General features: G+C 35.9%; 1 protein-coding gene across 7 annotated transcripts in view; it reads left to right on the top strand.

The window, feature by feature from the left end:
• The window catches only part of Erbb4 (erb-b2 receptor tyrosine kinase 4), a 1,092,347-nt gene that overhangs the window by 857,680 nt on the left and 220,270 nt on the right, over positions 1-14,397 (top strand). For all 7 annotated transcript variants that reach the window (XM_045146981.1, XM_045146983.1, XM_045146986.1 and 4 more), the window contains one exon: positions 4,240-4,338. In XM_045146981.1, coding sequence (XP_045002916.1) covers positions 4,240-4,338 — 99 coding nt within the window. The remainder of the gene's footprint in view (positions 1-4,239; positions 4,339-14,397) is intronic.

Raw genomic sequence — 14,397 nt, forward strand, 5'->3', positions numbered from 1 at the left:
GCCTGCATCTATCCTTTCTGTTTCCGGAGTGTTCCAAAGTATTCTTATCTGCATAAAAATTTTTCTACTATGGTCAACCTTTGTACATACACTCACTTTAGTAATCTTTTTCTTTTTTGTTTTTGTTTTCCGAGGCAGAGTGTTGCAGTCAGGTTCGCACTGCTAGTAGAAATGACCCAACCAGGAGCAGCTTGTGGGGAAAAATAAAGAGGTTTATTTTTGCTTACAGGCTCGAGGGAAGCTCCACAATGGCAGGGGAAAATGATGGCATGAGCAGAGGGTGGACATCACCCCCTGGCCAACATAAGATGGACCATAGCAACAAGACAGTGTGCCAAACACTGGCTTGGGGAAATGGGCTATAACACCCATAAGCCCGCCCCCAGCAATACACTGCCTCTAGGTGATGTAAATTCCCAGATCTCCATCATCTGGGAACCTAGCATTCAGAACACCTAAGTTTATGGGGGACACCTGAAGCAAACCACTGCACAGGGTCTCACTCTAGCTCAGGCTGAACTGGAATTCACTATGTAGTTTCAGCGTGGCCTTGAACACAAATCAATCCTCTTACCTCTGCCTCCCAAGTTCTAAGATTAAAGGTGTGTTCTACCATGCCTACCTTATTAATCTTTTTGGTGTGCATATTTTGTTAAGTCTAAAAATATTAGCTGAGTAGCTAATTTGAATAGCTATTCTAGGCCAACTTGATATTTTTATAACCTCACAATCTTTTGTATGTTCAAAGAAGCAGAAGTTATTTTTTTTCTAAATTACACCAAAAAAGGAAAAAATTAATTTATATAACCTTATACACTTAAATTTAAACTCTAATTTTATTCATATATATCATAACCTTAATTATATTTCAATGACAGGTTCAATATACCTCAATGTTAAAAAGTTACCAAAAAATTGTACTAATACTAATTCTAAATTCTACCTTAAATTTAGAAATTGGCAAATTGAAAAGTTAAAGAAAAATAATAGTAATCGGATCAATATTGCCTATTATTGTGATTGATATTCTTACCACAAGCCCTCATGTCAGTAACCATGGCAAATTTCCAGGCCAGGCCCACTACCAACTTAAGAGTTATGTGATGGTGACTTGACCTGCTTCAGTTCTCCATGTAGTGAAATTGAATAGTTCTTTGCTAAAACATAGGGCAAGTCGGTAGGAAATTCTCTTTTATTTCACATCTGTAAAGAATTCTACATGCCACAGTGGCAGAATTTAAGACAAGTAATCAAATGTGTGTGTTTATAGAGAAAAGTAATTATGATGACGACAAAGTGGCTACTTTGAAATGTATTTTAACAAGGTTTTTTATATGATAACTGAATTTTGTATTGCTCTTTAAATATTTTTTTTTAAATATATAGCCTGGATTCCAAGTTTTATTTTAAAATCACAGAGTCTGTGTAATTCAAGTCTGAGTATTATAATAACTGTGCTGGGGGTGGGGGGAAACACTTACCATCTAAGCATTTAAAGCTTTCTTAAGTTAAGGAGAAACAATGCTTTGGCTTTTGTCCATGAGCATTTTATTTTTACTGAGGTTACTTAGAATGAAGGTTTATTGGAAGCTTCAAAAGTTTGTTTGAATTTGATGATAATATATTTATGTCTGCCCTTAAGTTTGATTCAATTTATCAATTATTATAGAACATACCTTTTAAAATCCAAAGAATTATGCAAAATGATCAGGTAATTATTTGGCTAAATTTTCTTCCTTATTGAAAACATATCCTGTTGGAGCATAAAAAGTTTTGAGTACATCACTATAATAAAATTTTATGTAATCCAGCATAGAAAATAAAGGCAGAACTTGTTTCAAAATCAGTGTAAATTATTGCACACTGAATTTATATTCTTTAAAAAAATATTTATTTATTTATTATTTATTTATGAGAGAGAGAAAGAGAGAGAGAAAATGGCAAGCCAAAATCTCTAACTACTGCAAATGAACTCCAGCTGCATGAGCTGTCTGTGCATCTGGCTATATGTGGGTCCTGGGGAATCAGACCTGTGTCCTTAGGCTTTGCAGGCCAGCACCTTAACTACTGAGCCATCTCTCTAGCCCTCTAGCCCCTGAATTCATATTCGTATTTGGAAAGAGACTTTACAAACATTTTACTATAGAGGCTATATCTTTATAAAGTAATCCCCCGTTCAGTGATTTTATTGAGTAATGGTCAATATGTAGCTGGCCCTGACTATGATCACTGAGAAAACACAGCCCATGTATTTGGAGTTTTGGGTTTGTTTTTGCCCCATTTCCTATTTATTTTTCTTAATTATACAAATAACTTAGCTTACATTTTTTACTTTTTTTTTTTTTTTTTTTGAGGTAGGGTCTCACTCTGGTCCTTGCTAACCTGGAATTAACTATGTAGTCTCAGGGTGGCCTTGAATTTATGGCAATCCTCCTACCTCTGCCTCCTGAGTGCTGGGATTAAAGACATGTGCCACCATGCCTGGCCCATTATTTTTACATTTGACTTATATACATAATCACTATTCATTCTGCTTAACCCAACCCTAAATCTTATTCTAAAAGCTTCAAGTATTTTCTTTAATAGTTTCACTGTTTAACAATTCTTCTATTTCTGTTTCTTCATATTACTCCATCTTAAACTAACAAAAATACCTATATTTTAGCATGGATACTGGAAGGAAAAATTTGTAACATGTTGTTTCTATGATTATGAATAGTTGATATTAGCCAGACATGGTGATATACACCTTTAATAAGTATGGGGAGGCTGAGGTAGGAGAATCATTGTGAGTCCAAGGCCAGCCTGAGACTACATAGTGAATTTCAGGTCAGCCTGAGCTACAGCAAGACCCTATCTTAAAAAAAAAAAAAAAATGTTTATATTTAGAAAGACAGGATATGGAGATATAAAACTAAAATTTGAGATTTTTCTCCCTCAAGGCCTTGCAAATATCCTTTGGATTTTTATTTTCTTTTGTTTTTTGGAAGCATGCCTCTGAAGGATATTCTGTATATATAATTCACACATTGGTATATTTTTGGCAAAATTGTTATACTCAATTATAGGTTCAAATTTAGTTTACCCAGAAATGTTATTACTGAATATGATTTTATACCTTAAAAACTACCAACTGCTATTTTCCCAATTCTCCTCTGATGCTCTTTGTATATGTTGATAGGAAGAAAGAATTGAGGACACTTATCTCAGAGACAAAAACCATTAAAATAAACACAAATACAAATAGTATAGACAAATTAATATATACTCAATTTGCCATACCTCAGTTTGATTTCCCAGTACCCACGTGAGCCAGATGCACAAGGTGGCACATGCATCTGGAGTTAGTTTGCAGTGGCTAGAAGCCCTGGCATAACTATTCTCTCTCTCACTCTGTGTCTTTCCCTCTCTTGAATAAATAAATAATAATTTTTTTTAAATAAAAGGATAATTCTTAATCTGAGTTTGAGCACCATGAGAATATGGTAATTTTTGTTGTTGCTGTTGTAGAATAATAGATAATATTTAAATTGAAAAGAATAGCCTAAACTTTTTGGGGGGTGGGTGTTCGAGGTTGGGTCTCAGTCTAGCAGTCTCAGTGTGGCCTTTAATTCACGGTGATCCTCCTATCTCCGTCCTCTGCTCTTATGTGCTGGGATTAAAAGTGTGTACCACTACATTTTCTATTTTCTTTTCTTTTATTTCTTTCTTCTTTTTTTTGTTGCAAACCTTTAAATTATAGTTAGGGCATGGGATATTTTCATATTCTGTTGCTAAGTATAATCAAATATTCCTTAAAGTGAAAATACAATATTTACCTTGAAAATTGGTGATATTATTTATAGAAAATTTAGATAGTCTATCCTATTTCAATGCTATCTTCATTGTGCAAATTCTTTATCATGAAGCAAACAAGTCGATCTGTTCAGGAGTATAAACACCTTGAAGCAAATTCATATGTAATTTATCTTCTGGTATGAAAGTAAATAATGAAAATGCAGTTACATATCAAACACAGAAGCTAATGAAGTATTTGTTAATTAAATTCCTGAACAATTAACTTCTACGAGACCAATGCTCTAATCCCTGAACTATACAGCCTAATTAACCAATGAACTTCTCATTTTTAATGAATTAAAACCAAATCAAATATATTTCTGCTTTAATATCATGTGCCTTTCAATACTGAATAAATGTGAGCTGGTACTTATTTATTTATTTGTTTATTTTGTTTGAAAGGGTATTTGGGTACCTGAAGGTGAAACAGTGAAAATTCCTGTGGCGATTAAGATTCTCAATGAGACAACTGGTCCTAAAGCCAATGTGGAGTTCATGGATGTAAGTATACACCAGCATGCTATTTATTAAACAGACTGCTTTGAGAATTGGAAAAAAATATATATATTTTTCTTGGGAATGGTAAATTCACTAGTTGACAATTGTCATGCATGAAGATAATGTAATTAGATAATAACCCCTTCCCAATACCCCTTTTTGTCCCCACCTTGCCTATCTTCCTTCATTGACCTTTATAATGAAACTTTCTTCTATTTTGATAACGTTTTGTCACCCACTGCCATCAACCATGTCAAAATGTTAATGAGCTCATTTTTTGGCGGTCTTGTGGAAGTAGTGACAGCTGCTGAAATCGTAATGCAATGGTCACTTTGTGTCCAGAAGTCAGTGTCCCACAGTGATTCTCACTGTCCTCTGCCGCTTACATTCTTTTCTGCCATTTCAAATTTTTATTTTTATACATTTTTGTATTTAAAAGAAAAGCATAATTACCACAAATTACAAAGGATGAAAGCAGGAGTAAAATAATGAATGGATCTTTCAGCCTGGAAAGCAGATGTTGTCAATAATATTAGTTATAATACAAGTATGTTATACTTTTTTTGTCGTTTTGAACGTGATATTCTAGCAAAGCCGCTCACAAGTCTTCCTCTCCAGTGAGAAGTGGGCTGCAGGTTCTCTTCTGCCTCTGCCATCACCCTGGCTGAGGAGAGGGTGGGATGCTCTGAGACACCAGGCACCTTCCACATGAGGTTGCCTTGGGGCTCCCATCCAGAAGTTACCAGATGATCTGAAGACTCCCTTGCCTACATTCAAGGGCTCTGAGCAGCTAGCTTTCTTTTGTACATCAATCATCAGAAAGGGCGGGGGAGCTACAGAGGAACTAAACAAAAGCATGAACCAAGTTTGACAAGGGCTTAACAACCGTAAGCCCTGGGGTCCAGGCTGGAGGAGGGCTGGGCAGCCTCCTCTCCTGGTAGTGCCTTCACTTCCAGACTCAGGGCCAAAGTCCTGCCCCTCACCAGGGCCCAGGTGCATGGCCCACCGTACCAAGGGATGGGGAGGGGGTTGGGACAGGCTGTTGCTCTCTCAGGTTGTATACATCGGTCCTCAATTCAAATGTCTTCAGAAGGTGAAGATGTAAACTACACTTTGAAGCATTAATTCCTAACATGGTACAGAAAAGAAAAAAAGAAAAACCCACCCCACTCCTTCCTAGGCCTGTGTTGAGATGATAGCTTTCAGTCCTGCCTCAAGGCGTTTCCTCCCTCTGGTCTCAGAGGTTCCAGGCAAGGAGGCAGCCCCTAACCTAGACAGGGTCCAGATGGGAGCAGCCTCTCTCCTGCTGTGCCGCTGGGTACAATGCAGGGATGTGGGCAAAGGACAAGAAAAAGAGAAGGAGGGTCTGGTGCAACATGGCAGGCAGCAAGCTTGGGAAGGCCTCTGATTCCTGGTCAGCGGACTCCTCTCATCCTCGGTCCAGAAGCCTGCGTTGCAGGAACTGAGCCAGGCTTTCCACACGCTAAGCACAGGGAGAGGAGTGGGAGGGTGTGAGCGAAAAGAAACCAGATACCCAAAGGCAGAGCGCAAGCTTTCCCAGTCTGGGATGCTGTCTCCGAGTCCCAGCCTTTGGGACAACAGAGGTTCCCGTTCTTGCACAATATTTCCTGAGCCTTAAATATTAAACATGAAATTTCCAAGAACACTTCACATTATATTAACCATTCAGATCATATCTGTTTCACAGTTACCTGACTAGACTGTACAAAAAGACTTGCTTTTGGAACTTAAATATATTTTAAACCTCAAGATGTATTTTTGAGTCATATTGAATCAGATGTGATATTTTCACATTTTGTTGTTAAATATAGCCTTACTGATGTTCTAATTGAAAGTGCCAATAATCTAAGTATGTTTATAACACCATGTATTTAGTTACTCGTCTAGGTGATAAATATTTACAATGTATGCAATAAATGCCAATCATTGTCATGAATATTTTATAAATAATGGCTTACCTAAGGTTTCTGATACAACCCCCACCAGGTGAACTGAAGGCTTTGCAAATTGAGGAAATAGTAGATCCAGATATTCAGTTCAGGTATCCAGACATGAAAAGCAGTCAGGAAATATTTTCTGAAAGATTTGCCTGCTATATCTCCTCTGTGGCAATGCCCTTTTTCGTAGGAAAATGGCCATGAGTAATTAAGACAAGTGAAATGTGAGAGTGTTTTTGTCCCAATAAAACTTTATTTACACAAACCTGATCCAGAACAGGTTTGGTTTTAGGATCAGGCCTTACATTAAAGGAATGCTTGTATAATTACTATGATAAGATACATTTTAGTATTTTGGGGAAAAATGTGTCAATTTACTATAACTTATTTATTTTAAAAACAATATCACTTTCGGTAGTAAGTCTGTTTCTTTAAATTTAAATAGGAACTTATCTACAACTGATAACTCTCAGCAAAAGTGTGCTTTCAATTCAAATTCATGAGGCAAGACTGCATAGGTTTAACAAAAAATCAGCCACTATAGAATAATAAGAAAGTTTGAAAAAATGAAAGTTCTTTATAAGGTCAATCAGAACTTTAAGATTTCTCTAGCATTGTATTGCTGTTCAGCACATTTCAGAGGGTAAGATGGAATAAAATTATATATGTAGCCTGCTGTTATTTTTTTTCACATTGAACACAAGATATCTTGCTAGGGTTTCTATAAAAAGCTACATACATTCTTGCTCCGTCTTTTAACATAATGTCCCCAACAATCAAGTTGATTTTGATTTTTCAAATGACCTTTATATGAAAGATGATCCACACATATGCACTTTGATTTTTTGAAGACAGATTGTTATATATCCTTAACCACTTTGTCTTGAAATCTCTCTCTTTTTTTAAAGTTTTACGGGAGGATAGTACATGACCTTGAAGAATTTGAATAGAATGCTGACGTTTTTTATAATCTTATTTTTACCTTAACATATAACTACTGGTCATTACAGGTTAGGGTCGATAAGGTAACAAACCAGATGTCATGATCAGTTGTTAAATACTTAATATGCCACCCTGTTACATATTCACCAACACTTGTCCAGTAAATATTGGGGCCAGAAACTAAGCAATGTTTTCTCGTCAGGTCTGTAAAGGTTCTGGCATTTCCTGAAGCTAAATGTCTTGGCTCATATATTAAAGTTTAGAAGTGAAGACATGTTCAGGGATGTCCCAATTATTCAATTTAATCCCGATCACAGATATAAACTCATAAAGCGAATTTTCATATAAATAACAAAGAATATTACAGGAAATAATAAAATATAGGTAATACATAAACTAACAGAATATCAAACTTGCTCAACATAGGCTACAACCAAAGCTGAAGCTAACAAGATGTTAATAATCTCTGCTGGAGGCTTGGACAGTCATTTTTGTCATAATTTCCATGGAAACAGACTGGCAAAAGGGGGTTAAGAGGATACAAAATAATCACCTAAAAAGAAGCTCTAAAAACCTCATCATAATTTCGGATGATTATTTGAAAGCTGCTAACCCCATCCATTCTGGCCCCCTGTATCTGAAGCCTATTCCCATGGAAACAGGAGTGGGGCAGTAGCTTGAAGTCTTAGCTTTCCACTAAATGTTAGATGAGCCTCTGATTGAGGAATGAAAGGAGTCATTTTCCTAGATGTATGATGGTTTGGTAACCAACAGACTCAAAAGATTCTTTTTTATGTAAAAAAGGAAAATATTTTGACTGTACCTTTCTTACTTCCCTACATCTAGCTAGATACTAGCAAATTAAGATTAATGGACTGCTATCTGCAGAATTTAAGGAAGTGTTAGATAGAAATACTTCCTACTTTCTTGGCAAATTCATTTAAAACATTGGAAAGATAACATCACACCGACTATACAGTATAATTGGTAACATCCACAGTGAATGCAGTCTTTTAAGTCAGCTGGTGTAATTTTCATGCAAGCATATGGCTACATTTCATGCTTATGTTTTAACTCATCTCATGTTTGTAGTTCACTGTAAGTATTAAATTTATCACAAACCACAAATGAAAGTCTGTGTAAGTAAAAATGTGTGGAGTTTCAGCCAAATGACTGAATCAAAATCAAAACTATTGCAGTAATAGTTATGGGAATGTGTTTCACACATGCCTTAGTTTGTGTCCTTCCAGCAGCAGAAGGTATTCATGAAGCAAGGACTGAATTAAAGTAATTTATGCTGAAGGTGATGGATTCATCAGTAGGAGAGTGGAAATAAGATAGGACAACCACTGGCTACCACAGTGAGTAGGTTTGCTCTACGGACCAAGTGAAAGCATCCAGCTAACTTCGTTTGAGAGTTCCCCTACTCAAGGATTAAGGAAATTTGGGCCTTTGCCAGCTATTGTGCTCCACTGGCTGAGAGAAAGGGAGACTTAATCCAGTCATTCCAGTGGCAAGAGAATAGTACCACTGGACAAAGAAAAGTGCATGGAATTTAGTTTGTGCAACATTGGTACAGTTTCCAAGGTGAACTTTCAAATTTAAGTAAGACCCACTGCAGGACTGTTGCAAATCTCATTTGCAAACTAGTGCACAAGTATGTTTATGTCTATGTATGTATATGTGTTGCGATAGTTACCTTCTTATCCTTAGAACAAAACTCCCAACCACAAACTGCTGATGGGAGTAAAGGATTTATTTAGCTTAGAGTTTCAAGGAGATGATTCATCATAGCAGGTTAAGGAAAAGAGCAGAAGCTGGGGATCATGTCTCACCAGAGCAGCTGGAAGAAGGCAGCAAAACTGAGCTCAGCTACGATTGACAAGGGGAACTAGGATATTACATCCCTGAGCCTTCCCTTAGCAACACACCTCCAGCAAAGCTCCACCTGCTGCGGACCATGTAATCAAAAGACACGAGGCTATGAGGGAAATCTCATTTAATCTGCCACATGTGTTATACTCTTTTACAGGAAAATATAAAGTTTCCAAAGGCTGTGGAAACTGCAGACTCTTATTACACATTAGACTTTCTTTGCACGTTAACTTTAAACTTCCACTAAAATATTTAATACATATCCAAAAGGCTCTGTTTTGCTGGTAATTATCACTAATGGCAAAACTCAACAACTTAAAAGTCACCACTAATATCCAACAATTCTATTGATATCCAAGAGCAAAGGAAAAGACTTTCAGACTTTTATATTTTCTTTAAAGTTTTACCATAGGCAAAAAATATACCAGGGCAGATTGTATTCTATCAAATGTTTCACTAAAAGCCACAGAAGGAGAATTTGGTCACAGGGCTGTTACTTAGCTCGCCTGAATATCGCTAATGGATTCATAATGACAATAATAACATACTACGAGTGAATGGCCAGTACATTCTTCATTCCCATAAAGGAAGATCACATTGAATGACATTAAGAAAATGGCTTGAAAGGTCTACCTTTATAAGATGAATGCCTGCATTTATGCCCACTCCTAATTCTTGCTTCAAATGGTGCAATTTCACTGGGAAAATGCAGGCTTTTGTGGGGTCTCTTTGTTTGTTTTTTAATCCACCAAATGGTGCAGCATACAATACCCAAGAAATGGCCTTGTTGAGCAAGATTCCTGGAACTGGTGACCTGGTCTGGTAAAATCACACAGGCTGTTAATTTTTCTAAGTTCCCACCACTCTGCATTTTCCCATAAAATTTAACTTATCCTCAAGTTGACATTGTTTTTAAATGTTTTACCTAAATTATTTGTTTCCTTAAAACCTAAGCTGGGAATGAAAGAAATCATGTAATTATTTGAAATTCCAGTGGCTTATCTACAATACTGACTTAGACTTCTGTGTATCTGCTGGGCTCCAGATTCAGATTTCCCACGCCAAATTCACAACATTTTTCACAGTCAGTTGCTGAAAGGAAATGTATTTCATATAACACAACCTACAAAATCATTCTGGTAAAAAGAAAAAAAAAATCTCATCATGCTATGGCATTGTATTTATCTTATCCAGTTGTTAGTTTATTATTTTTTTCATGAAAAAATAGTCACATGACTGAGTTCCAGGCTAGCCTGGGATTACAAAGTAAATTCCAGATCAGCCTGAGCTAGAGTTAAGTAGGCTAAGACCCTACTTCAACAAATCAAGAATATATATGTAGTTTGCCCTTATAAATCTGTTAATTGGAATGTATTAATATAGTTTTTCTTAAGGAAGTCAAAAATTTCAGAATTTATTTTTTGCTAAGGGCAATTTCTTAAATACCATGGGGTTCTACACTATTTTCATTCTTTTCAAGTGTCATTTAAGCCACGTGTGGTGATACATTCCTTTACTACCAGCACTTGGGAGACAGAGGTAGGAGAATCAATGAGTTCCAGGCTAGCCTGGATCTACAGAGTGAGTCCTGAGTCATCCTTGGGTTTGAATGAGAAACTACCTCAAAAAAAGAAAGAAAGAAAGAAAGGAAGAAAGAAAGGAAGAAAGAAAGAAAGAAAGGAAGGAAGGAAGGAAGAAAGAAAGAAAAATGTCAGTTAAAGAATCTTATTTTCTTAAGAAAACACATACCCAAAAGTTTGTTTTTTATTTTTTTTTTTAAATCTACCTTACTATTAACAATAAAACTGTCTTCTGGTCACATACAACAGTATTGATTGATATTAAGGTAAAATTTCATGGAGAACAGATTTGAATGTTTTGATTCTCTATTAATATAATGAAAAGAAATAGAAATTTCCTAGACACTAAAGAAAACTATTTCCATTATGGTTCATTTCATTGGCTTTTATATGCATTCTGTCAGTTATGTAGAGCCGTCACTAGCAAAAATATCATGTTGGATTATGCGTATACCCCTATTCTCCTACGTCTCCAGCCCTCTTGCTTGTTTTCCTTGCAATGCTGTTATAAGTCACCTTAGCTACGACCTATCCTCATATTCCTAGGCACAAAACTTGAGGGTCATATCCTATCATTATAATTTGCTTTTAAAATGGCTTCATCCTGGACTGGAGAGATGGCTCAGCGGTTAAGGCACTAGCCTACAAAACACAAGGACCTTAGTTTGATTCTCCAAAATCATATACACATAAATCATATGCACAAGATGAAGCATGTATCTGAAGTTAATTTGCAGTTGCAAGAGGTTCTGGCATGCCCATTCTCTCCCTCTCCCCCTCTCTCTCTCTCTCTCTCTCTCTCTCTCTCTCTCTCTCTCTCTCGTTCTCTCATAAACAAATACAATTAAAAACCTTGACATCTTCTGTTCTCAGAATTGTGTTGACCAAAAGCAGTCGATAGCAAGACCCTGTCTCAAAACAACAACAAAAGTAGTCTTGGAAACATTAAAACTCTCAGTGCCAGTGTGAAGACCACTTTGCAAAATACAAAGTCTCTCTGGGTCATCTACTTAAATTATTGAATCCCATCTCTCTCCTTTATAAACATAATCACATCCCTTTCTTTGATGCTGCATTGTAGAAATCTTTGGGACTTCTCATCTATAACATATGTGGATCTCTTCATCCTCTCTCCTATCTTTTCTGCCTTTAAATTTACAAGTAATTTATATTTCTACCCACCCTATTTACTCTCTTGAAAATTTGGAATTTATTGTTCAATGTTACATACAAAGCTTCAAGGCATCCACTTCCAACTCAAGAGTAAATACTTTGATTCTGTGGAAAAAACAAAAACAAAAACAAACAAACAAAAAAAAAAAAAAACACTTGTAATCTTCTAGTTTGTATACTGCATTGCTATTGTATCAATGGCCTTGGCACCAACTTCTTCAGCTAAATTATGAGTAACTCCTTCCAATTTAATCAACCTGAGTGAAAATCTTCAATGTTGTTATTAAAGTAGGAGAGTGGAATCTTCCTTTACAGAGCACCTTATTACTCCCCCATGGCTTCTCTTTCACTTTCTTCCTGTTACTTAGAAGCCAGTCCTTATTTCCTCCTGGACTGCTTGTTTATCACCTAGTTATACATTATATACCCCTAGTTATATTGATTTTCTCCATGTAAATACGCTTCCTAAAATCATTTTCATGGTTTCTTAGTCCAAATTATAACCTACTTAGAACTTTTCCTTTCTATTGGTGTTGCTTTGTTTTTCTTTCTTTTCTTCCTTCCTTCCTTCCTTCCTTCCTTCCTTCCTTCCTTCCTTCCTTCCTTCCTTCCTTCCTTCCTTCCTTCCTTCCTTCCTCCCTCCCTCCCTCCCTCCCTCCCTCTCTCTCTCTCTCTCTTTCTTTCTTTCTTTCTTTTTTTTTTTGTGAGGTAGAGTCTCACTCTAGCCCAGCTGACCTTGAATTCACTAAGTAGTCTTAGACTGGCCTCAAACTCACAGTGATCCAATGCCTTCCAAGTGCTGGCATTAAAGGCATGTGCCACTACTCCTGGCTCCTTTCTAGCTCTTACCACTATGTAATTTTATATTTATGTTATTTGCATTAAACGTTTTCATAGAACAGCCCACTCTCTACTACTAGATGACACAATCCTTTCTGTCAGGGGCTGTGTTAGTTCACTCTCCTCATTCGTATCTATGAGCAAACAGCAAATATGTCATTAGGAAATACCGCTATCCAGTTAATTGTATAATTATAATTTCATAGATATTCCTTTATACTTTCTCTATTCTAGTATAATTGATTTCTGTATTTCCCCCGATTTGTCCTATTTTTGCTTTACATATAATACATAGATGATTTTCCATAGGAACTCATAGTGTTCTCCCATGTTGAATTTCTATAAATACAGTTTAACAGTGTATAGAATCCAGCACACCAACCATACCAATGAGAAGTAACCTTTCCTTTGTCCCTATAGGAAGGTCTCAGTGTACTCCCTAAAGGTTTTTGAAAAGAAAATCCCTGTGAAATTTTCACACATGTTTATGTGGAAGCTGATAACCTGACATAATTCCCACTGGAGAACCTTAGCACAGGGAGCCTTTGAAGTACTTGCATGAATGGTTCCCTGTGATATAGGAGGATGAGACCAGATTTCCTTACTCTTCATTGTAGTAAACTTCTATAAGAATTTATAAAGTGTTTGATGTCCCACTAAAATCTTTTTTTTGTTGTTGTTTTTCGAGGTAGGGTCTCACTCTAGTGCAGGCTGACCTGGAATTAACTCTGTCATCTCAGGGTGGCCTTGAATTCATGGCAATTCTCCTATCTCTGCCTCCCAAGTACTGGGATTAAAGGCATGTGCCACCATACCCAGCTCCACTAAAATCTTTTGATTGTAGCTTTTTCCTGCCTGTTCTCTTCTCATAGGAGTAAAGATATAAGGATGGGATCCTGTGTTTGAAAGGGGAAAAATGTTGACTTTATTAAAGATTTTCTAAATTTGAAATTTATATATTTGTATACATAATAATATGTTGATTAATATGTATAAATATATTATATATTATGTATATGGATATATTAATCAATGTATTTATATATTAATATGCATAAATATATAACATGTATTATATATTAATCAATATTATATATACATTTTATTATATGTAAATATATATGTATTTATATATGTGTGTATATATGATATATATGTATATATGCATATATGTGTGTATGTATGCATAAAAGTGCCATTAACAACAGAATTCAGTAACTTTCTCCAAATTTGGGCATCAAAGATTATGTTAAGAGTTATAAAGAGTTTGAAAGTAGACTCTCTTCAAGTACCTAAAAGATACTCCACAAATTCTAAACAAGTTTTTCTCTCTAAATCTAAACATGTAACTTCACAAGCTTTTTGTTCATAAAAATATCACTTAAACATCTCTCTATGAAATAACAGAGTTCTCAAGAGTACAGGGTCACCTAGCATTTAAATATGTTACTTGGGAATCAGTAGTTAGTCAACACTATTATTTTTCAAACTAATATGTATTTTCCAGATCTATCAACAATCTTCATATATGGTGAATTTCAAATTGCTTCAGAGGATGTATTGCTCTATCACATTGAGCTATGAGACCAATTACAGTCTAAACAGTATTTGATAATTATGATGAATCAAGAAACAATTCCCAATGGCTGAACATGGTAGCACATCCCTTTAATCCCAGCACTTGGGAGGTTTAG

The sequence above is a fragment of the Jaculus jaculus genome, chromosome 4, assembly GCF_020740685.1.
Source record: "Jaculus jaculus isolate mJacJac1 chromosome 4, mJacJac1.mat.Y.cur, whole genome shotgun sequence".
NCBI classification, from domain to species: Eukaryota; Metazoa; Chordata; class Mammalia; order Rodentia; family Dipodidae; genus Jaculus; species Jaculus jaculus.